Consider the following 22,919-nt stretch of genomic DNA (forward strand, 5'->3'; position numbering starts at 1 on the left):
ATTATGCCTTTCACCATACAACGGAGCATTCTCCGCTTGGACTGTTGGACCCATTCAAACTCCCTTCTCTCCATGGAAACTTCTCTCTCGCAGTATATGGGCTATTTTGTTGCTTTGTCACCTAGCATCTCTTTGTCCTTTTCCTGATAGTGTAGCTGATTTTGCTTGAGGAATGACTCTTCCTCCACCCAGGACTGGTGGGATTGGGCCGCCTGTCAATCAAAGTGCCTGCCTTACCCCCAGACCAAGAGTGGCCAATCAGATGCTCTCCCTGGAATTAACCTTGATCAATGAATCCCAAAAGACCTAAAAATGGAGGTCATTCAGAGGTGGCCTGGGAAGACCTTAGTTCTTCCTCGCTTACCATCCTTTCCAAGCTGGGACCTTTCAGCACTCCCCTCAGTCCGTGAGCTGAACTAAATCAGTTAGTGCTATGGGTGCCAACAGAAGAGTCCAGAAGGATCTCACTTAAGGGTACAATCAGGAAGGGAGAATGGATGCCACTACATCCCCACACCGTTGCCACAAATTCCTTCTCTGCTCCCAATAGCCAGAGTCAGTTTCTGTTGCTCATAACCAGCGAGATCTGCTGCCTTTACCAGGGTCACCACCAAGTTCCGCATTTTTCTATCCAGTGGCCTTTTCTCAGCCATCCTCCTCCTCTAACTCACAGGTAAGGCCCTCATGGCATAAATGCGAACAAAATTCTTTACCAAAATTGGTTTCCACTTGGTCTCAGTACACACAGAAAAATAATAATGAAAAGCAGAGGTTCCCCATTTGAAGAACTTTGAACATCTTCTGGTGAATCTCCAGGGCTTTGGAACGCACAGATCTCCAACGTCTTTCAAGGAAAATCATGGGAGACAGAGAGTGATAAGCTTGGATCCCAGCCCCTGCCAGTATTGGTTATGTGACCTTGGAGAAGGGCTGAAACCTCTGAGCTTCAGCTTGTATCACTCTCAAACAGAAGCAAAACTTATTAAAATTGTTGCAATATTGAGACATTAGGATGTACGTGCAGGGCTTGGCACATAGTAGGTTGTCAATAAGTGGTAACGGATGTTTTATATTATGAATTCTACCTCTCTCAGAGTTACTTAGACATTCTCATCCACTCAGTTACTTTTACCAACACATCGCGACAGGGAACTGCCTCTGCTACTTTCACCCTCTGAGCTACTAGCAATACTTCCCCCTTCTCTGAGCCTCAGTTTCCTTCTATGTAAATGGAAGGATGACTCCCTCTCTATGGACACAATTCAAGATCTATATGTGCTCACAAATGTATAATGCTAGCAAATTGATTAGGCCACACTGCTAGTAAATTGGCAGAGCCAGAGTTTGAAGCCATGGACTCTGATCAAAGGTTTCAGTCGTCACATATTTTATCCCTAATAAACATTTCATGAACAAGGGAATGAACGAATCAAAGTCTACTCAACATCTTTGCCTAAGTGTTTTAGAAGCACCATGGACTCAACGTTGACCAAACTGAATTTATTGTCTTTCCTTCTAAAGACTTGCTTCCCCTACCTTCCCCCAGAAGGCTGAGTGCTGTCCTTCATTCTACCTTTTTCTCACTCCCTGTGAGCAATCTCATAGCAAAGTCCGTTGGTTGTACCTCCTCAGTTCTCAGCTGAAAGTTCACTTCAGAATAAGATGAAGACACCTGATCATAGAACTGCCCCACTGCCTGACAGCATCCATCCTGAGCAAAGCCAGCTTCCTGAAACTCTCCTGCAAATAACCTCAGGGAAACCCACATCCTGTAAGTCCTTCAACATCCTCTTAATGAGATGCTATATCATTCATTGTCCATTGCTGCAGTGAGTAATAAACACAAGTCGTTCAGTTTGTAAGTGGACTGTTTCTAGTGGTCTGTGGTTGGAAACATGGACAGGTATAAGCCTCTTTCCTTATTGTGTAATTATCGTCTCCCCACATAAGCAGGCTTCCTGCTTCTGCCTGCTGGGACCAAATGCCCAGTAACAGCACTTCTCAATGATCCCCTGCAAACCACCCCCCACTCTGATCTCTCCACCAGTGGTTTTGGGATTGGAGGACCTCAGTTTGCGTCCCACCTCTCCCTTTTCCTAACTTTGTGACCTGGGGCCAGAAATCTGCCAGAGCCCCTTGTCATCAGGTACCGCATGAGACCCGTGCTGCCCACGTCGTGAGGTTGCTGAGGAAGCAGTGGAGGCAACAGACATGTATTCTGTCTCCCTGCAACATCAAAGTCCTTGTAATAAGAACAATAGTGAGCTATATGACAGTTAACACTTAGCCCCTTTGATCAGGGGGTATAATAAAGGCAAGGTGGGGTGGGAAAAGGGCAGAATAGGGGTAAGGTCAATCACTGAAGCAAGAGGGTTTTTGGTTACCTCTGACAAAGAAGGAGACCTATTTGGAAGAGAGACTGTGGCTCTCCTCTGGCACTGGGAGAACTTCATGAGGGTGGACTTCTAGAAGGGGACACTTCAGCAATCAATGCTATTTGTTCCTTTACTACAGTCCACAGCACATTTAAAAAGCAGTCAGGAACCAAGGAAACTAAACCTCTATGTGCTTCTAGAAAATTTGCTTTTGTAAGTGGTGTGCAGAGAACTTGAGCAGCCTAACCAACATGGTCCTCAAAAGGGCCCAAACCTGGGGATTTCTTAAGGCACATACCATCATCCTCTTTTACAGAAAAAGAATCTGTGGCTCAGAGAGGTGAAGTGACTTGCCCAAGATCACACAGCAACATAGTGAGTTACTGAAGCCAATCTCTTTTCATGAATACCAAGTCATTTCCCCATTCACTGCTATAAATTAATAATTATTAAATAAATATATTTATAGTAGTACTCTTACCGTTATCTGATTACACATTCACTAAAAGGTTACTTTGCCAATACTTGTACAAAGCATTTAACAAATATCATATCTTTTTAACTGTCATCTTTATGTCAAGTTTATGAGATTGATAGAGAAAGAGAAATGCAGCCTCTGAGTTCTAAGACCTGACCTGACATCACAGTGCGCCTTACGTTCTCCTACTCAACAGCACTATTTCAGAAACCTTCAACATCAGACAAGGTCATTCTGTGTGCATGATGGATCAAGACAAAAATAGGACATTCGGTAATGATGTTTGAACACAGGCAAAAAGAGGTAAATTATACAAACCACCAAAATATCCAAGCATTCCCCTGTATTGAGTGACTGCTACGTCTTTACCAAGTACAGCTGTAACCTCTAGCTAGTCTTCCCTTCTTAGAGTTAAGATACCCATTCAGAGAAATGCCCCACTTCCTGAGAGCATCCATCCAGAGCAGAGTCAGCTTCCTGAAACACACACCCCCGCCAACCAAATCACCTAACACAAGCCCGCATCCTATAAGTTCTATCTAACATTCTCTTAATGAGATATCATATTGTCTTCCAAGGTGATTCTTATTCCTTGCTGCAGTGAGTAATAAACCCAACTAGTTCAACTAGGAAAGGGAGTGTTTCTAGGTGTCTCTGGCTAGTTAAAAAGTACAAGCTAGGGCTTCCCTGGTGGCGCAGTGGTTGAGAGTCCGCCTGCCGATGCAGGGGACGCCGGTACGTGCCCCGGTCCGGGAAGATCCCACATGCCGCGGAGAGGCTGGGCCCGTGAGCCATGGCCGCTGGGCCTGCGCGTCCGGAGCCTGTGCTCCGCAGCGGGAGAGGCCACAACAGTGAGAGGCCCGCGTACCGCAAAAAAAAAAAAAAAAAAAGTACAAGCTAGAGACGTCTCTGGTTAGTTAAAAAGTACAAGCATTATCCTTATTTTATAATTAAAGAAAGTAAAGCTGAGAGATGTTGGGAATTTGCCCAAGACTATAAGGAAGTGAGTAACGGAATCAGCGCCATCTGCGTCCTTATTTATTTGAATACTATGCTTGCTGTGGTCCCCGTGCCTCCCTTTCCTCATCTGCAGTGAAGCAGATACTCTCGGTTTTCCAAAGGTGCCTGCGGCCCACATCTTCCCAGAGGCAGGAGCGTGAAAACATTGTCAAAGTCGCTCTATTTGGGAGAGGTGGGACCTGCTGTGTTACAAAACTCCTACGGCAGCTAAGTGACATCTCCGTATCACTGCTTCCGCCCTTGAAGGATTCTTAGGATGATTAATAGAAGAATGCAGGCAAAATGTTAACACAGAGCCAGGCGCACTGAAAGGGCAGTTGCCCTTCTTTAACTCAAGTAAGAAGCCCCTCCCCACACGTGACCTCAGGCAAGGGGATTCCTACTGCAAATGGACAACTGAGTCCCATACTCCTTTCTTTGTTCTTCTGAGAGTCCAGGAGAGCAACCTCTGCACCCAGATTTGACCTGGCCCAAGAAGTAAAGAAAGAAGCTTTCATGCTGAGGTGTCTCTCACCCGGGTTTTAGTGTCGCTTGTGGTGGCCATTCAGAGGTAGATGGTGCTGTAATGGGGGTGCTTCCTATACCCGGCAGGGCCCAGTGTGAGGACAGGAAAAGGGGAGGTGCCGGCTGCTCTGCAGAAGAGTGCGAAGGACCCGCATCTCCGTGGACCCTAGTGGTGAAGGTTCTTAGGGGCAAACTGCAGAATCCACTCCAGTTAGTTTAATTTGAATTTATTGGAATATAAGCCAGACTGTTTGAAGCGACAGAAGGAAAATGTACAACATCACTGCGAGGGAAAGGGGCTTCTTTATTGAAAAGACCTCTGCCACCACGGATACTGAGAACTGGATGCCAGAATTTCCACCTTGGCCACCCACAAGGAGAGCAGTGATGGTGGGGTGGGGGATGAAGGTGAGGATGCAGTGAGGATGTGGCTTGAGACAAGAATCCTGACATGAGGAATGTGCTCTTGCATTCACTCCTTCCTTCCTTAAATAATTATGGACCATCTCCTCTATGCCAGGACCTGTGCTAAGTGCTAGGGATAAAGGGAAGACTTGTTCTCATGGTGCTTAGAATCCACTGGATGAGACAGAACTAAGGCAAGTAGACCCATGGGGGAAGGAGAGAGGCAGGGTTCTGCTGAGGAGGGTGGGGTTGAGACGGACTCAGAGGAGATCACACTGTTTCAGAAGCAGCCACAGCCCAGCCCCGCGTGGCTCCTCCTTGACTTCAGGGTTTCGGGGTGGTACAGTTCGCAGGTCCTCTGCAAAAAGAAAGGAACTTGCTGATTGACATCTCTGAAGCCCCAGACCTGGATACCGCTGACCTTGACAGATCCTAGACTTTCCCAGAAATATGCAACCACAGTCCACCCAGGACCAGAATGACCAAGAAGAAGGAAGTTTTTCAAGCCTAGGTGGGGAGCTCAGGAGAACTTCGGACATGCTCTGTAGGGTGGCTGACTCAGTGTTCCCATCTGAGAAAAGGGGAGCATGTGAGGAAGCTCAGATTCTCATGACGGGGCTTCTAGGGTGACCTTCTGCCAAGCTGGCCCGTGGAGGATGTGCTCAGTGTGCGGTTTCACAGGACACTGCAGCCACTTGTCCTGGGAGGCAGCGAGGAGGAAAGACACTGTGCAAGTGTGAATGGTGGGTGGCCCCCTGAGCACCATCTCTTTTTCTCAGCCCTTCCCCTCCCACCCTGTCCTGCCCCCTTCCTTACCCGTGGGTCACCACAGGACCACCGCAGGTCTTCATGCAGTCCTCTGGCGTCAGGAAGTTGTTCTTCCCTCGGCAGCCGCTGTATATAAACATGTCGCAGTGCCCGGACTTGGCGTTGTAGAAGTACCTGACCTTCCGGGCCCTGCAGGGACCCGTGTGATGAGGTTCCAGGCAGAAGGCAGGCTGAGAACCTTATGGGATGGGAGGGGCTATGGGTCAGTTATGAGGACCGTCATCGCAGTTTGGTCTACAATGTCAACAACTGAAACCACCAGTGTGTCTTGCAATAGAGAATGTTAGGGTTATGGGGACGGGTCAAATTGAAAAGGCCATTTGACAACCTGCTTTCTGGGATATTATTATTAATGTTCCTAGGTGTGACATGATATGGGAAACATGCACAAATTGATATCTCCATCATGAAATATTTTAAGATTAATTGGTACGATGCCTTGGATTAGGTGGCAAAAACTCTACCAAAAAAGAATAAAAAACGGCAGACAAGGTAAAAAATATTCGTCATATGTCAGTAATTATTGGAGCTGGTACCTGGGTTTTATAAGACTATTCTCTGTATTACTTGTATGGTAAAGAGTTTCCACCATTAATGAAAAAGTGTGAAGGAATCAGGCTGTAATGGAGAAAGGCATGAAGAACACATACCAGGGTGTTCTCTTTTGTTACGGCACAGGGACTCTCTAAATTGAATATTGACGCTATATTGATACTGTGACTTATAATAAGCTATATATATATATATATATATATATATATATATATACTTATTCTTTGTAATATCCTGGCACAGAGTTCTTACAAACCTTGCTATTTCCTAAGTGCTGAAAGCAAAAAAAGTGTCTTTTGTTATGTGAACTAGGTGACTTTTGGGAAGACCCTAGTAACCCCAGAATGGGCTCTGGTTGCCAGGGGAAACCACTGCCTGACAGGAGGGTTGCAACATTCATTCCTACCCTCTCCCTCGTGGCCTCCCATCCACAGTTCAGCCCGCCACCCAACTTCAGGGATCGGAGAGGAGCTGGAGGTTGAACAGTCACCAATGGCTAATGATTTAAGGCATCATGACTAGATAATGAAGCCTCCATAGAAACCTCAACAGAGGAAGAGATTCATGTTGTGAACATGCATCTGGCATCGACCCAGGGAACAACATAGGTACTCGTTCCATCATTGCTCACCTGGACCCCTGCAGCAGCCTGCTCCCTGGGCCTCTGTCTCTGCCCTTGGTCCCCTAGAGGCCACTCTCTGCACTGCAGCCACAGGGATCCTATCCCATTGCTCCCATGACCAGTCCCTCAGTGACTCCCCATCTCTCTCACAGTCAAATTCCGATTCTCATCCTACAAGGCTGGTCAGGACCTGTCCCCATGGCCTCTTTGGTCTCATCCCTTGCGCCCTCCTCCCCTCCCACCCACTCAGCTCCAGCCACCCTGGTAATTGCTGCCGCTGGTTCACAGCAGGCACGTTCTTTCTGCAGCCTCTGCTCCAACGCCCCCTTATCACAGAGGGTTTCGCTGATCAGTCTACGGAAAGAGCACAGCCTCTTTTATCCCCATCACTCTCTACCTTCAAAAACTCATAACCTAGCAGAGCATTTCCCCTTTTGCTATTGTCGGTCTCACTCTGAGAAGGCAAGGTATTTTTCCATATTCTGTCTACAGCTTTCCCCACACCAAAAACCAAGCCTGTAGGGACTTAAGAAATATATGGCCAGGGAACGAATCTTCCATTTCATGCTCATGCCGAGCGCACAGTCATTGAATAGAATGGAGATAATGGAATTCCTGTTAGTGCAAAATCTCCTTGATGATGGGGCAGGTCTACGTGATTATCAATCTACCTCTCATTCCATATCCTGAGAGGGTAATAAAATGATAGTCAAAAGGGGACAAAGGAAAGGGCCTTGAGCCTTTACTAAGACTGTATCAGCCTTGGTCCCAGGAGCAACTCACAGAAGCGCTGTGTTTCTTGCTTTCCCTGCAGTTGCTCTGCTCAGTGGTCCCACATCTTTCTGATTAATTTTAATCCTAGAGGAATAATCATTATTTGACACCTCAATATTTTTTCTTTCCCAAAGGAGGTGGGTAGAGAAATTTTTTCAATTTAACACATCTTGGTGGAAAATGGACAAAATTGGCCATGAAATGTGTTTAAACTCTTTAAATTCATGAGTGGTAAGCTGTTCAAAAACCCATGTAACGTGGTTCCCGTTTTCAAGTGAGGAAACTGCAGAAGACTTGCCGCAGGACACATGGCATGTGGGTGATAGGGTCAGGACAAGATACTGTCATGTCACAACCCATTAGATAAACTACCTGATTCTGCCAGGAATTCTGAAAATACAGGTAACTGGTAAGAGTTTCTGGCTGCAGTGTCCAACTTTCATTATTCCCCTGTCCCAAGCCTCACTGGAGCCCCCAAATCACAGGGAAGACTGACTCTGGTTTTTCCCTGACACCAAATAGGTGGCGTCTCTACCAACACCAAACAATTCCCTAAACACCCACTGGGCATCCCAGAAGGCAATTTACTTCTGATACTAAATCCATGGAGTTAGTGCAGATCCCACAGGTTGAGGACTCAAGACTGTCCTCACTTCAAATGAGAGCCATGTGGTCCGGAGTCACTCATGCTTGTGACTGACTGGCTAAAACTCGGAGGTTCCATGACCCCACCTCCATGTTCACTAACCAATAGAAGTGCAGACAGAACTCAGGAAAACCCTTTACTTACCGTTCCCAGGTTATTATAAAGGGTAAAGCGCAGGGACAGCGAAATGGAGGAGATGCGCAGGGCAAAGGGGGAATAGAGGTGTGCGGAGGCCCCGTGCCCTAGTGGAGTGCAACCCCTCACAGCACCTCCATGTGTTCACCACCCCGAAAGCTCTCTGAACTCCAATATTTATGGATCTTTATTGAGGTGTCAATAATAGGCATATTGATTGAATCATCGGCCATTGGTGATTGGTCTCCAACTCAATACCCTCCCCTCTCCCCAGAGATGCTGGAATGCGGGCTGTTGAAAGTTGTAACCTCTAAACACATGACTGGGTTTTTTTGGAGACCAGCCCCATCCTACAGGTCTCTCCGTGGCCTTCCTTTTCTCACCTCATTACCAAAAATAACCCCAGTAAATTCCAGGAGTTTCTGGAGGTCTGTTCCAGGATCAGGGCAAGGATCAAATATTGATCTTCTTATTACACTACAGTGAAGTTCAGGGACATGGCAATGACCAGGAATAGAGAGTCTCAGAGATGGGATTCCTGATCTGGTAGAGGTAGGCGGCATATATATTTTTTAATTTTAATTTTTTTTCCTATTGAGAGTCAGGAAATGTCCTTGGAGTTACAACTGCCCAACTTCCCAGGAGAAATCCAGAGAGGCTGTCAGCATCCACCCCACCCCTGCTCCCCAACCCCTTCCACGGACTCCCCTCACTCCCCCCTCCCCCCAGCCTGTAGAGGAGAGGTGGGTCAGGACTTACCTTTGGCCTGGTTGCTGGTTTCACCTTCGGTGTGGTTGCTGGTTTTACCCCCCGGGATGCCGGCCACCAGGGTGCCCGGGATGCCGGCCACCAGGGTGCCCAGGAGGACGAGAAGGGCGATGGAGAGGCAGAGCCGGCTCATGATCGTGGCCTTGCAGGAGGGCTTCTGAGGAAAGCTGGGGGCTGACAGAGCTTTTCATATCCCAGCTGAGGGGTGGGACAGGCAGTGAGGAGGGGAGTGAGGAAGGGGTGGAGCTGGGCTGGGTCCTGTTTATTGTGTAATCTCCCCACCTAACCTGCTTCTGCCTGCTGGGGCCAAATGCCCAGTAACAGCGCTTCTCAGACTTGACTCTCCCTGTGGGTCTCGTGGAAACACAGATTGTGATTCCACAGGTGGAATTTTGTCCAATATGTTGACTCAGGGAGCGTCCCAGCACCTAGAGCAGTGCATGGCGGGTGATGAGTGAATGAGAGCAAATCAAAGGATGGATAAGTGAACAACAGTGTGTTAGCTCAGGTCCTCCTTTTCAACTCCTGCAGGTTTCATTACAGCTGGGAACTATGCGCTTCACCCTCACCCCTACCACTGCCTAACTCAGAAGACAGGTGTGACACAGGACACCTTCTGCAACCATTGCCACAGCTCCTCAGCTGGATGGACCCTTGCTGTTTACCTGGCACTGGCCCAGGCAGAAGCCCTCCTGAGGCAGCAACCCTGTTTTCTCAGTAGAAAAAGGAGTAAGGGGTGTGGGCAGAGGGGAAGCAGGGAGCTGAACACGTCTCCACAGCATGACCTCCCATTTCCCCTCGTCGGGTTTCGGAAACAGGAGAGCTGCCTGCCTGAGTGGACCTCAGGGGAGCTTGGAAGATCGCCCACAATAGCCTCCATCCTCCTGTCTCTCCCCCAGTAGTTTTGGAACCATAGGACCTCAGTTTGGGTACCAGCTCTGCCTTTTCCTAACTTTGTGCCCTGAAGACTTAAATCTCCCAGAGCCCTGTGTTTTCCAGTGTCACATGAGGTCAATGCTGCCAGCATCATGCGTTTCTGTGGAAGAAGTGGAGGCAATAGACATATATTCTTCTCCCTGAGAAGTCAAAGTCCTTGTAATAATAATAATAATGTCATTACAGCAGATAAAACTTAGCTTCTTCTATGTGTCAGATATTATCCTAACTACTTGACATATATTAACTCATCTAATCCTCAAAAATCTTAAAAGAGGTGGTGAAGAATTTTTGATATTTCCTCATGTTACAGAGGAGGAACCTGAGGTAATAAGAAAGAATTTGCCTAAAGATATAGGGTGTAGAGAGAGTATCTGAACCCAGGGATCCGGCTTCAGAGTCTGTGCACCATGCACTCTACTGCTTTGTAAGCTGAAACTATAGTGCACGTGTGAGGGCTTACACACCCACAGTCCCTTCACTCACTCCCATATATTCACTCCCAGTTACAATCATGTAGCACCAATGCCCCCTCAACTCACTCATCCACATATACTCAAGCAATCTGCCACTAACACACACACACACACACACACACACACACACACCCCCTGCGCTCCACTTCCAGGGTCAAGGAGAAGGGAGCTGGCTCAATGCCCAGAAGCCCCAGGAGCAAGCCCAGCCAAGTGTCAAGCGGGCGCACAGCTGGGTGAGGAGCTGCAGAGGGCGGGAGGGGCTGTCTTCCTCGCACAAAGTCACCCTTTCCACTGAGAAGGGCAGGAGCTCTCAATACCGAGCTGCCCCCGGACAGAAGGGCTTCAGGAGCGGGGTACCCACAAAACAAGCCACTGTGTGTGGAGGGTCTGCTCTCTCCTGAGACATTTCACATGTGTGATTTCATTTAGCCTCATGTCGACCCTACCACATCTGGGATGCTCATCCCATTTAGCCGGCGAGAAAGCAGAGGCTCAGAGAGGTGAAGCGACTTGCTCAGGACCCACAACCAGCAGACGGCACAACTAGGATTCTAGCTCAGGAGGCCCTCTGGTCCTGCCCCTCTTCCTGCCTCAGTCTGTCCATCTGAGACCAGGGAACAGCAGAGACCCCCCGCCTAACAGCAGAGACTCCTCTTTTCTGCCCCCTCCTCTCTCATGTGTCTGTCTTTCTCTCCCAATGTCCTCCTCCCTCTGGTCCAGGTTAGGGCCCCCAGACCCAGGGACCCCCGAGGGGCCTGTCCTCCCTCCACCTCCCACCTCCCTGCTCAGGAGTGACTGAGTCTCTAGTTTCAAGCCTTCCCGGCCCCTGGGGGCATCTTCAGAGAAATCGCAAGGCGGGAACATCACAGGGGTTGTATTCTGGATAAAGACCAGTGATCCCAGCACTGTGGAACCCCAGTCATATCTCTGCTTCTAATCCTGACTTTTTCCCTCTGAAAAATGAGAATCTTGGAATCCATGCTATCTAGGGCCCCTTTGTGAAATGGATGGAATGCACCCGGGGCAGGCAGAAGATGTTTATCTGTTTGTGATGCTGTGCCCTGTGAGAGGTACATTCATATCCAAGACATGGGTGGCCCCTTTCTGGCTATGCGATATAACAGCACCTCACTTTTTGGAGGTACGTAGTCTTCCTCCTTCCTTATTTTAAATTTTATATATTTATTTGGCCTGGTCGCGCAGCACGTGGGATATAGTTCCCCAATCAGGGATCTAACCCGCACCCCTTGCATTGGAAGCGCAGAGACCTAACCACTGGACCGCCAGGGGAGTCCCTTAGTCTTCCTCTTTAAAAGAGGTGTCATGAGTACTGGGTTTTTAGGATTATTTTAAAGATTGAAAGGAAAAGCAAAAACCAGAGCTTGCAATCTGGCTAGAATATATAAGTATTTTTAGCCAAACAGTACATTTTATAATTTTGAAACTTTTGCCAAAATTTAATAGTGGGGGATTTCATATAAAAGAGAATTTCTGGCATTGTTGGGAAGGTAAATGATTTGGCAACACAGTCCTGCAATTTAACAAGAGCCGTGAGTCTCAAACTTGAGTGAAAATCAGAATCACTTAGCCAGGCGTTCAGACAGAGACTTGAGATCTCCACCCGCAGAGTTTTGCTTCAGTAGGACAGGGGCGGGACCTGAGTTTCTGCATCAAACAGGTTTCTGGGGCTGCTGATGGTACCGCTCAAGGGACCACACTTTGAAAAACATGAGCTAAGCTAAGTAGAGCTGCTCTCTTCTCACGAGGGGAGCGTTCTCTCCAGTTTCCATAATCCCCACCATGCCTTATTGTCCCCCCAGCCCCACTCCCACTCCAAATATTTCCATCCACACCAATCACCTGGCCTGGAAGGAATTCAAATTTGTGACCCCTGGGGTGGGCTCACAGTAAGTGTTCAGTAAAAGGTAGCTTGTTCTTATTTAACAATCTTCCGAACTAAGTATTATTATTCCTATTTTACAGATGAAGCAACTGAAATTCAGCTAAGGGAAAATGACTTGCTGAAGCAAAAAGAGCAGAAAATAGAAAGAAGACACTTGACAAAAACTGTTAGTCATGTGGCCCCAGTTATTTCAATATTACAAATACACAAACACACAAACAACACACAGGCAAATATATCTGATATTAACATAGATGAGGCATCAAAGATTGCAGACGTGACTTCATGAGTGTAAAATCATTTTTATCAAGAAAAGGAAGAAGGGAAATAGAAAACAGAAGAAGGAAAGGTTAAAAGAGGAGGAGACATGAGTCAGTTGTAGACATGCCCACCTTAAGGTGACAGTAAACAAGTGACATTGAAGACCTGAGAAATTCCCAGGAACAAGGATTATGCCTTTCACCATACAACGGAGCATTCTCCGCTTGGACTGTTGGACCCATTCAAACTCCCTTCTCTCCATGGAAACTTCTCTCTCGCAGTATATGGGCTATTTTGTTGCTTTGTCACCTAGCATCTCTTTGTCCTTTTCCTGATAGTGTAGCTGATTTTGCTTGAGGAATGACTCTTCCTCCACCCAGGACTGGTGGGATTGGGCCGCCTGTCAATCAAAGTGCCTGCCTTACCCCCAGACCAAGAGTGGCCAATCAGATGCGCTCCCTGGAATTAACCTTGATCAATGAACCCCAAAAGACCTAAAAATGGAGGTCATTCAGAGGTGGCCTGGGAAGACCTTAGTTCTTCCTCGCTTACCATCCTTTCCAAGCTGGGACCTTTCAGCACTCCCCTCAGTCCGTGAGCTGAACTACATCAATTAGTGCTATGGGTGCCAACAGAAGAGTCCAAAAGGATCTCACTTAAGGGTACAATCAGGATGGGAGAATGGATGCCCACTACATCCCCACACCGTTGTCACAAATTCCTTCTCTGCTCCCAATAGCCAGAGTCAGTTTCTGTTGCTCATAACCAGCGAGATCTGCTGCCTTTACCAGGGTCACCACCAAGTTCCGCATTTTTCTATCCAGTGGCCTTTTCTCAGCCATCCTCCTCCTCTAACTCACAGGTAAGGCCCTCATGGCATAAATGCGAACAAAATTCTTTACCAAAATTGGTTTCCACTTGGTCTCAGTACACACAGAAAAATAATAATGAAAAGCAGAGGTTCCCCATTTGAAGAACTTTGAACATCTTCTGGGGAATCTCCGGGGCTTTTGAACGCACAGATCTCCAACGTCTTTCAAGGAAAATCATGGGAGACAGAGAGTGATAAGCTTGGATCCCAGCCCCTGCCAGTATTGGTTATGTGACCTTGGAGAAGGGCTGAAACCTCTGAGCTTCAGCTTGAATCACTCTCAAACAGAAGCAAAACTTATTAAAATTGTTGCAATATTGAGAGATTAGGATGTACGTGCAGGGCTTGGCACATAGTAGGTTGTCAATAAGTGGTAACGGATGTTTTATATTATGAATTCTACCTCTCTCAGAGTTACTTAGACATTCTCATCCACTCAGTTACTTTTACCAACACATCGCGACAGGGAACTGCCTCTGCTACTTTCACCCTCTGAGCTACTAGCAATACTTCCCCCTTCTCTGAGCCTCAGTTTCCTTCTATGTAAATGGAAGGATGACTCCCTCTCTATGGACACAATTCAAGATCTATATGTGCTCACAAATGTATAATGCTAGCAAATTGATTAGGCCACACTGCTAGTGAATTGGCAGAGCCAGAGTTTGAAGCCATGGACTCTGATCAAAGGTTTCAGTCGTCACATATTTTATCCCTAATAAACATTTCATGAACAAGGGAATGAACGAATCAAAGTCTACTCAACATCTTTGCCTAAGTGTTTTAGAAGCACCATGGACTCAACGTTGACCAAACTGAATTTATTGTCTTTCCTTCTAAAGACTTGCTTCCCCTACCTTCCCCCAGAAGGCTGAGTGCTGTCCTTCATTCTACCTTTTTCTCACTCCCTGTGAGCAATCTCATAGCAAAGCCTGTTGGTTGTACCTCCTCAGTTCTCAGCTGAAAGTTCACTTCAGAATAAGATGAAGACACCTGATCATAGAACTGCCCCACTGCCTGACAGCATCCATCCTGAGCAAAGCCAGCTTCCTGAAACTCTCCTGCAAATAACCTCATGGAAACCCACATCCTGTAAGTCCTTCAACATCCTCTTAATGAGATGCCATATCATTCATTGTCCCTTGCTGCAGTGAGTAATAAACCCAACTCATTCAGTTTGTAAGTGGACTGTTTCTAGTGGTCTGTGGTTGGAAACATGGACAGGTATAAGCCTTTTTCCTTATTGTGTAATTATTGTCTCCCCACATAAGCAGGCTTCCTGCTTCTGCCTGCTGGGACCAAATGCCCAGTAACAGCACTTCTCAATGATCCCCTGCAAACCACCCCCCACTCTGATCTCTCCACCAGTGGTTTTGGGATTGGAGGACCTCAGTTTGCGTCCCACCTCTCCCTTTTCCTAACTTTGTGACCTGGGGCCAGAAATCTGCCAGAGCCCCTTGTCATCAGGTACCGCATGAGACCCGTGCTGCCCACGTCGTGAGGTTGCTGAGGAAGCAGTGGAGGCAACAGACATGTATTCTGTCTCCCTGCAACGTCAAAGTCCTTGTAATAAGAACAATAGTGAGCTATATGACAGTTAACACTTAGCCCCTTTGATCAGGGGGTATAATAAAGGCAAGGTGGGGTGGGAAAAGGGCAGAATAGGGGTAAGGTCAATCACTGAAGCAAGAGGGTTTTTGGTTACCTCTGACAAAGAAGGAGACCTATTTGGAAGAGAGACTGTGGCTCTCCTCTGGCACTGGGAGAACTTCATGAGGGTGGACTTCTAGAAGGGGACACTTCAGCAATCAATGCTATTTGTTCCTTTACTACAGTCCACAGCACATTTAAAAAGCAGTCAGGAACCAAGGAAACTAAACCTCTATGTGCTTCTAGAAAATTTGCTTTTGTAAGTGGTGTGCAGAGAACTTGAGCAGCCTAATCAACATGGTCCTCAAAAGGGCCCAAACCTGGGGATTTCTTAAGGCACATACCATCATCCTCTTTTACAAAGAAAGAATCTGTGGCTCAGAGAGGTGAAGTGACTTGCCCAAGATCACACAGCAACACAGTGAGTTACTGGAGCCAATCTCTTTTCATGAATACCAAGTCATTTCCCCATTCACTGCTATAAATTAATAATTATTAAATAAATATATTTATAGTATTACTCTTACCATTATCTGATTACACATTCACTAAAAGGTTACTTTGCCAATACTTGTACAAAGCATTTAACAAATATCATATCTTTTTAACTGTCCTCACAACTTTATGAGATTGATAGAGAAAGAGAAATGCAGCCTCTGAGTTCTAAGACCTGACCTGACATCACAGTGCGCCTTACGTTCTCCTACTCAACAGCACTATTTCAGAAACCTTCAACATCAGACAAGGTCATTCTGTGTGCATGATGGATCAAGACAAAAATAGGACATTCGGTAATGATGTTTGAACACAGACAAAAAGAGGTAAATTATACAAACCACCAAAATATCCAAGCATTCCCCTGTATTGAGTGACTGCTACGTCTTTACCAAGTACAGCTGTAACCTCTAGCTAGTCTTCCCTTCTTAGAGTTAAGATACCCATTCAGAGAAATGCCCCACTTCCTGAGAGCATCCATCCAGAGCAGAGTCAGCTTCCTGAAACACACACCCCCGCCAACCAAATCACCTAACACAAGCCCGCATCCTATAAGTTCTATCTAACATTCTCTTAATGAGATATCATATTGTCTTCCAAGGTGATTCTTATTCCTTGCTGCAGTGAGTAATAAACCCAACTAGTTCAACTAGGAAAGGGAGTGTTTCTAGGTGTCTCTGGCTAGTTAAAAAGTAGAAGCTAGGGCTTCCCTGGTGGCGCAGTGGTTGAGAGTCCGCCTGCCGATGCAGGGGACGCGGGTACGTGCCCCGGTCCGGGAAGATCCCACATGCCGCGGAGAGGCTGGGCCCGTGAGCCATGGCCACTGAGCCTGCGCGTCCGGAGCCTGTGCTCCGCAGCGGGAGAGGCCACAACAGTGAGAGGCCCGCGTACCGCAAAAAAAAAAAAAAAAAAGTACAAGCTAGAGACGTCTCTGGTTAGTTAAAAAGTACAAGCATTATCCTTATTTTATAATTAAAGAAAGTAAAGCTGAGAGATGTTGGGAATTTGCCCAAGACTATAAGGAAGTGAGTAATGGAATCAGCGCCATCTGCGTCCTTGTTTATTTGAATACTATGCTTGCTGTGGTCCCCGTGCCTCCCTTTCCTCATCTGCAGTGAAGCAGATACTCTCGGTTCTCCAAAGGTGCCTGCGGCCCACATCTTCCCAGAGGCAGGAGCGTGAAAACATTGTCAAAGTCGCTCTATTTGGGAGAGGTGGGACCTGCTGTGTTACAAAACTCCTACGGCAGCTAAGTGACATCTCCGTGTCACTGCTTCCGCCCTTGAAGGATTCTTAGGATGATTAATAGAAGAATGCAGGCAAAATGTTAACACAGAGCCAGGCGCACTGAAAGGGCAGTTGCCCTTCTTTAACTCAAGTAAGAAGCCCCTCCCCACACGTGACCTCAGGCAAGGGGATTCCTACTGCAAATGGACAACTGAGTCCCATACTCCTTTCTTTGTTCTTCTGAGAGTCCAGGAGAGCAACCTCTGCACCCAGATTTGACCTGGCCCAAGAAGTAAAGAAAGAAGCTTTCATGCTGAGGTGTCTCTCACCCGGGTTTTAGTGTCGCTTGGGGTGGCCATTCAGAGGTAGATGGTGCTGTAATGGGGGTGCTTCCTATACCCAGCAGGGCCCAGTGTGAGGACAGGAAAAGGGGAGGTGCCGGCTGCTCTGCAGAAGAGTGCGAAGGACCCGCATCTCCGTGGACCCTAGTGGTGAAGGTTCTTAGGGGCAAACCGCAGAATCCACTCCAGTTAGTTTAATTTGAATTTATTGGAATATAAGCCAGACTGTTTGAAGCGACAGAAGGAAAATGTACAACATCACTGCGAGGGAAAGGGGCTTCTTTATTGAAAAGACCTCTGCCACCACGGATACTGAGAACTGGATGCCAGAATTTCCACCTTGGCCACCCACAAGGAGAGCAGTGATGGTGGGGTGGGGGATGAAGGTGAGGATGCAGTGAGGATGTGGCTTGAGACAAGAATCCTGACATGAGGAATGTGCTCTTGCATTCACTCCTTCCTTCCTTAAATAATTATGGACCATCTCCTCTATGCCAGGACCTGTGCTAAGTGCTAGGGATAAAGGGAAGACTTGTTCTCATGGTGCTTAGAATCCACTGGATGAGACAGAACTAAGGCAAGTAGACCCATGTTGGGAGGAGAGAGGCAGGGCTCTGCTGAGGAGGGTGGGGTTGAGACGGACTCAGAGGAGATCACACTGTTTCAGAAGCAGCCACAGCCCAGCCCCGCGTGGCTCCTCCTTGACTTCAGGGTTTCGGGGTGGTACAGTTCGCAGGTCCTCTGCAAAAAGAAAGGAACTTGCTGATTGACATCTCTGAAGCCCCAGACCTGGACACCGCTGACCTTGACAGATCCTAGACTTTCCCAGAAATATGCAACCACAGTCCACCCAGGACCAGAATGACCAAGAAGAAGGAAGTTTTTCAAGCCTAGGTGGGGAGCTCAGGAGAACTTCGGACATGCTCTGTAGGGTGGCTGACTCAGTGTTCCCATCTGAGAAAAGGGGAGCATGTGAGGAAGCTCAGATTCTCATGACGGGGCTTCTAGGGTGACCTTCTGCCAAGCTGGCCCGTGGAGGATGTGCTCAGTGTGCGGTTTCACAGGACACTGCAGCCACTTGTCCTGGGAGGCAGCGAGGAGGAAAGACACTGTGCAGGTGTGAATGGTGGGTGGCCCCCTGAGCACCATCTCTTTTTCTCAGCCCTTCCCCTCCCACCCTGTCCTGCCCCCTTCCTTACCCGTGGGTCACCACAGGACCACCGCAGGTCTTCATGCAGTCCTCTGCTGTTGGGAAGTTGTTCTTCTTCCCTCGGCAGCCGCCGTATATAAACATGTCGCAGTGCCCGGACTTGGCGTTGTAGAAGTACCTGACCTTCCGGGCCCTGCAGGGACCCGTGTGATGAGGTTCCAGGCAGAAGGCAGGCTGAGAACCTTATGGGATGGGAGGGGCTATGGGTCAGTTATGAGGACCGTCATCGCAGTTTGGTCTACAATGTCAACAACTGAAACCACCAGTGTGTCTTGCAATAGAGATGTTAGGGTTATGGGGACGGGTCAAATTGAAAAGGCCATTTGACAACCTGCTTTCTGGGATATTATTATTAATGTTCCTAGGTGTGACATGATATGGTAAACATGCACAAATTGATATCTCCATCATGAAATATTTTAAGATTAATTGGTACGATGCCTTGGATTAGGTTGCAAAAACTCTACCAAAAAAGAATAAAAAACGGCAGACAAGGTAAAAAATATTCGTCATATGTCAGTAATTATTGGAGCTGGTACCTGGGTTTTATAAGACTATTCTCTGCATTACTTGTATGGTAAAGAGTTTCCACCATTAATGAAAAAGTGTGAAGGAATCAGGCTGTAATGGAGAAAGGCATGAAGAACACATACCAGGGTGTTCTCTTTTGTTACGGCACAGGGACTCTCTAAATTGAATATTGACGCTATATTGATACTGTGACTTATAATAAGCTATATATATATATATATATATATATATATATATGCTTGTTCTTTGTAATATCCTGGCACAGAGTTCTTACAAACCTTGCTATTTCCTAAGTGCTGAAAGCAAAAAAAGTGTCTTTTGTTATGTGAACTAGGTGACTTTTGGGAAGACCCTAGTAACCCCAGAATGGGCTCTGGTTGCCAGGGGAAACCACTGCCTGACAGGAGGGTTGCAACTTTCATTCCTACCCTCTCCCTCGTGGCCTCCCATCCACAGTTCAGCCCGCCACCCAACGTCAGGGATCGGAGAGGAGCTGGAGGTTGAACAGTCACCAATGGCTAATGATTTAATGCATCATGACTAGATAATGAAGCCCCCATAGAAACCTCAACAGAGGAAGAGATTCATGTTGTGAACATGCATCTGGCATCGACCCAGGGAACAACATAGGTACTCGTTCCATCATTGCTCACCTGGACCCCTGCAGCAGCCTGCTCCCTGGGCCTCTGTCTCTGCCCTTGGTCCCCTAGAGGCCACTCTCTGCACTGCAGCCACAGGGATCCTATCCCATTGCTCCCATGACCAGTCCCTCAGTGACTCCCCATCTCTCTCACAGTCAAATTCCGATTCTCATCCTACAAGGCTGGTCAGGACCTGTCCCCATGGCCTCTTTGGTCTCATCCCTTGCGCCCTCCTCCCCTCCCACCCACTCAGCTCCAGCCACCCTGGTAATTGCTGCCGCTGGTTCACAGCAGGCACGTTCTTTCTGCAGCCTCTGCTCCAACGCCCCCTTATCACAGAGGGTTTCGCTGATCAGTCTACGGAAAGAGCACAGCCTCTTTTATCCCCATCACTCTCTACCTTCAAAAACTCATAACCTAGCAGAGCATTTCCCCTTTTGCTATTGTCGGTCTCACTCTGAGAAGGCAAGGTATTTTTCCATATTCTGTCTACAGCTTTCCCCACACCAAAAACCAAGCCTGTAGGGACTTAAGAAATATATGGCCAGGGAACGAATCTTCCATTTCATGCTCATGCCGAGCGCACAGTCATTGAATAGAATGGAGATAATGGAATTCCTGTTAGTGCAAAATCTCCTTGATGATGGGGCAGGTCTACGTGATTATCAATCTACCTCTCATTCCATATCCTGAGAGGGTAATAAAATGATAGTCAAAAGGGGACAAAGGAAAGGGCCTTGAGCCTTTACTAAGACTGTATCAGCCTTGGTCCCAGGAGCAACTCACAGAAGCGCTGTGTTTCTTGCTTTCCCTGCAGTTGCTCTGCTCAGTGGTCCCACATCTTTCTGATTAATTTTAATCCTAGAGGAATAGTCATTATTTGACACCTCAATATTTTTTCTTTCCCGAAGGAGGTATGTAGAGAAATTTTTTCAATTTAACACATCTTGGTGGAAAATGGACAAAATTGGCCATGAAATGTGTTTAAACTCTTTAAATTCATGAGTGGTAAGCTGTTCAAAAACCCATGTAACGTGGTTCCTGTTTTCAAGTGAGGAAACTGCAGAAGACTTGCCGCAGGACACACGGCATGTGGGTGATAGGGTCAGGACAAGATACTGTCATGTCACAACCCATTAGATAAACTACCTGATTCTGCCAGGAATTCTGAAAATACAGGTAACTGGTAAGAGTTTCTGGCTGCAGTGTCCAACTTCCATTATTCCCCTGTCCCAAGCCTCACTGGAGCCCCCAAATCACAGGGAAGACTGACTCTGGTTTTTCCCTGACACCAAATAGGTGGCGTCTCTACCAACACCAAACAATTCCCTAAACACCCACTGGGCATCCCAGAAGGCAATTTACTTCTGATACTAAATCCATGGAGTTAGTGCAGATCCCACAGGTTGAGGACTCAAGACTGTCCTCACTTCAAATGAGAGCCATGTGGTCCGGAGTCACTCATGCTTGTGACTGACTGGCTAAAACTCGGAGGTTCCATGACCCCACCTCCATGTTCACTAACCAATAGAAGTGCAGACAGAACTCAGGAAAACCCTTTACTTACCGTTCCCAGGTTATTATAAAGGGTAAAGCGCAGGGACAGCGAAATGGAGGAGATGCGCAGGGCAAAGGGGGAATAGAGGTGTGCGGAGGCCCCGTGCCCTAGTGGAGTGCAACCCCTCACAGCACCTCCATGTGTTCACCACCCCGAAAGCTCTCTGATCCCCAATATTTATGGATCATTATTGAGGTGTCAATAATAGGCGTATTGATTGAATCATCGGCCATTGGTGATTGATCTCCATCTCAATACCCTCCCGTCTCCCCAGAGATGCTGGAATGCGGGCTGTTGAAAGTTGTAACCTCTAAACACATGACTGGGTTTTTTTGGAGACCAGCCCCATCCTACAGGTCTCTCCGTGGCCTTCCTTTTCTCACCTCATTACCAAAAATAACCCCAGTAAATTCCAGGAGTTTCTGGAGGTCTGTTCCAGGATCAGGGCAAGGATCAAATATTGATCTTCTTATTACACTACAGTGAAGTTCAGGGACATGGCAATGACCAGGAATAGAGAGTCTCAGAGATGGGATTCCTGATCTGGTAGAGGTAGGCGGCATATATATTTTTTAATTTTAATTTTTTTTCCTATTGAGAGTCAGGAAATGTCCCTGCAGTTACAACTGCCCAACTTCCCAGGAGAAATCCAGAGAGGCTGTCAGCATCCACCCCACCCCTGCTCCCCAACCCCTTCCACGGACTCCCCTCATTCCCCCCTCCCCCCAGCCTGTAGAGGAGAGGTGGGTCAGGACTTACCTGTGACGTGGTCGCTGGTTTCATCATCGGTGTGGTTGCTGGTTTTACCCCCCTGGATGCCGGCCACCAGGGTGCCCTGGATGCCGGCCACCAGGGTGCCCAGGAGAACGAGAAGGGCGATGGAGAGGCAGAGCCGGCTCATGATCGTGGCCTTGCAGGAGGGCTTCTGAGGAAAGCTGGGGGCTGACAGAGCTTTTCATATCCCAGCTGAGGGGTGGGACAGGCAGTGAGGAGGGGAGTGAGGAAGGGGTGGAGCTGGGCTGGGTCCTGTTTATTGTGTAATCTCCCCACCTAACCTGCTTCTGCCTGCTGGGGCCAAATGCCCAGTAACAGCGCTTCTCAGACTTGACTCTCCCTGTGGGTCTCGTGGAAACACAGATTGTGATTCCACAGGTGGAATTTTGTCCAATATGTTGACTCAGGGAGCGTCCCAGCACCTAGAGCAGTGCATGGCGGGTGATGAGTGAATGAGAGCAAATCAAAGGATGGATAAGTGAACAACAGTGTGTTAGCTCAGGTCCTCCTTTTCAACTCCTGCAGGTTTCATTACAGCTGGGAACTATGCGCTTCACCCTCACCCCTACCACTGCCTAACTCAGAAGACAGGTGTGACACAGGACACCTTCTGCAACCATTGCCACAGCTCCTCAGCTGGATGGACCCTTGCTGTTTACCTGGCACTGGCCCAGGCAGAAGCCCTCCTGAGGCAGCAACCCTGTTTTCTCAGTAGAAAAAGGAGTAAGGGGTGTGGGCAGAGGGGAAGCAGGGAGCTGAACACGTCTCCACAGCATGACCTCCCATTTCCCCTCGTCGGGTTTCGGAAACAGGAGAGCTGCCTGCCTGAGTGGACCTCAGGGGAGCTTGGAAGATCGCCCACAATAGCCTCCATCCTCCTGTCTCTCCCCCAGTAGTTTTGGAACCATAGGACCTCAGTTCGGGTACCAGCTCTGCCTTTT

General features: G+C 47.7%; 2 protein-coding genes across 2 annotated transcripts; both read right to left on the bottom strand.

The window, feature by feature from the left end:
- Positions 1–5,594: 5,594 nt before the first annotated feature.
- Positions 5,595–9,240, bottom strand: LOC117308297 (serum basic protease inhibitor-like). Its single transcript, XM_033841010.1, has 2 exons — positions 9,099–9,240; positions 5,595–5,788 (listed from the first exon to the last, which is right to left on the bottom strand). Exons 1-2 carry the CDS (start codon positions 9,238–9,240, stop codon positions 5,595–5,597), a joined length of 336 nt encoding a protein of 111 aa, XP_033696901.1.
- A 9,219-nt stretch (positions 9,241–18,459) lies between these two features.
- LOC117308298 (serum basic protease inhibitor-like) lies at positions 18,460–22,105 on the bottom strand. The gene is made up of 2 exons (XM_073793307.1): positions 21,964–22,105; positions 18,460–18,656 (listed from the first exon to the last, which is right to left on the bottom strand). The coding sequence occupies exons 1-2, from the start codon at positions 22,103–22,105 to the stop codon at positions 18,460–18,462; spliced, it is 339 nt and encodes a 112-aa protein (XP_073649408.1).
- Between the last annotated feature and the right edge of the window lie 814 nt (positions 22,106–22,919).

Source organism: Tursiops truncatus, chromosome 15 (assembly GCF_011762595.2).
Source record: "Tursiops truncatus isolate mTurTru1 chromosome 15, mTurTru1.mat.Y, whole genome shotgun sequence".
Classification (NCBI taxonomy): Eukaryota; Metazoa; Chordata; class Mammalia; order Artiodactyla; family Delphinidae; genus Tursiops; species Tursiops truncatus.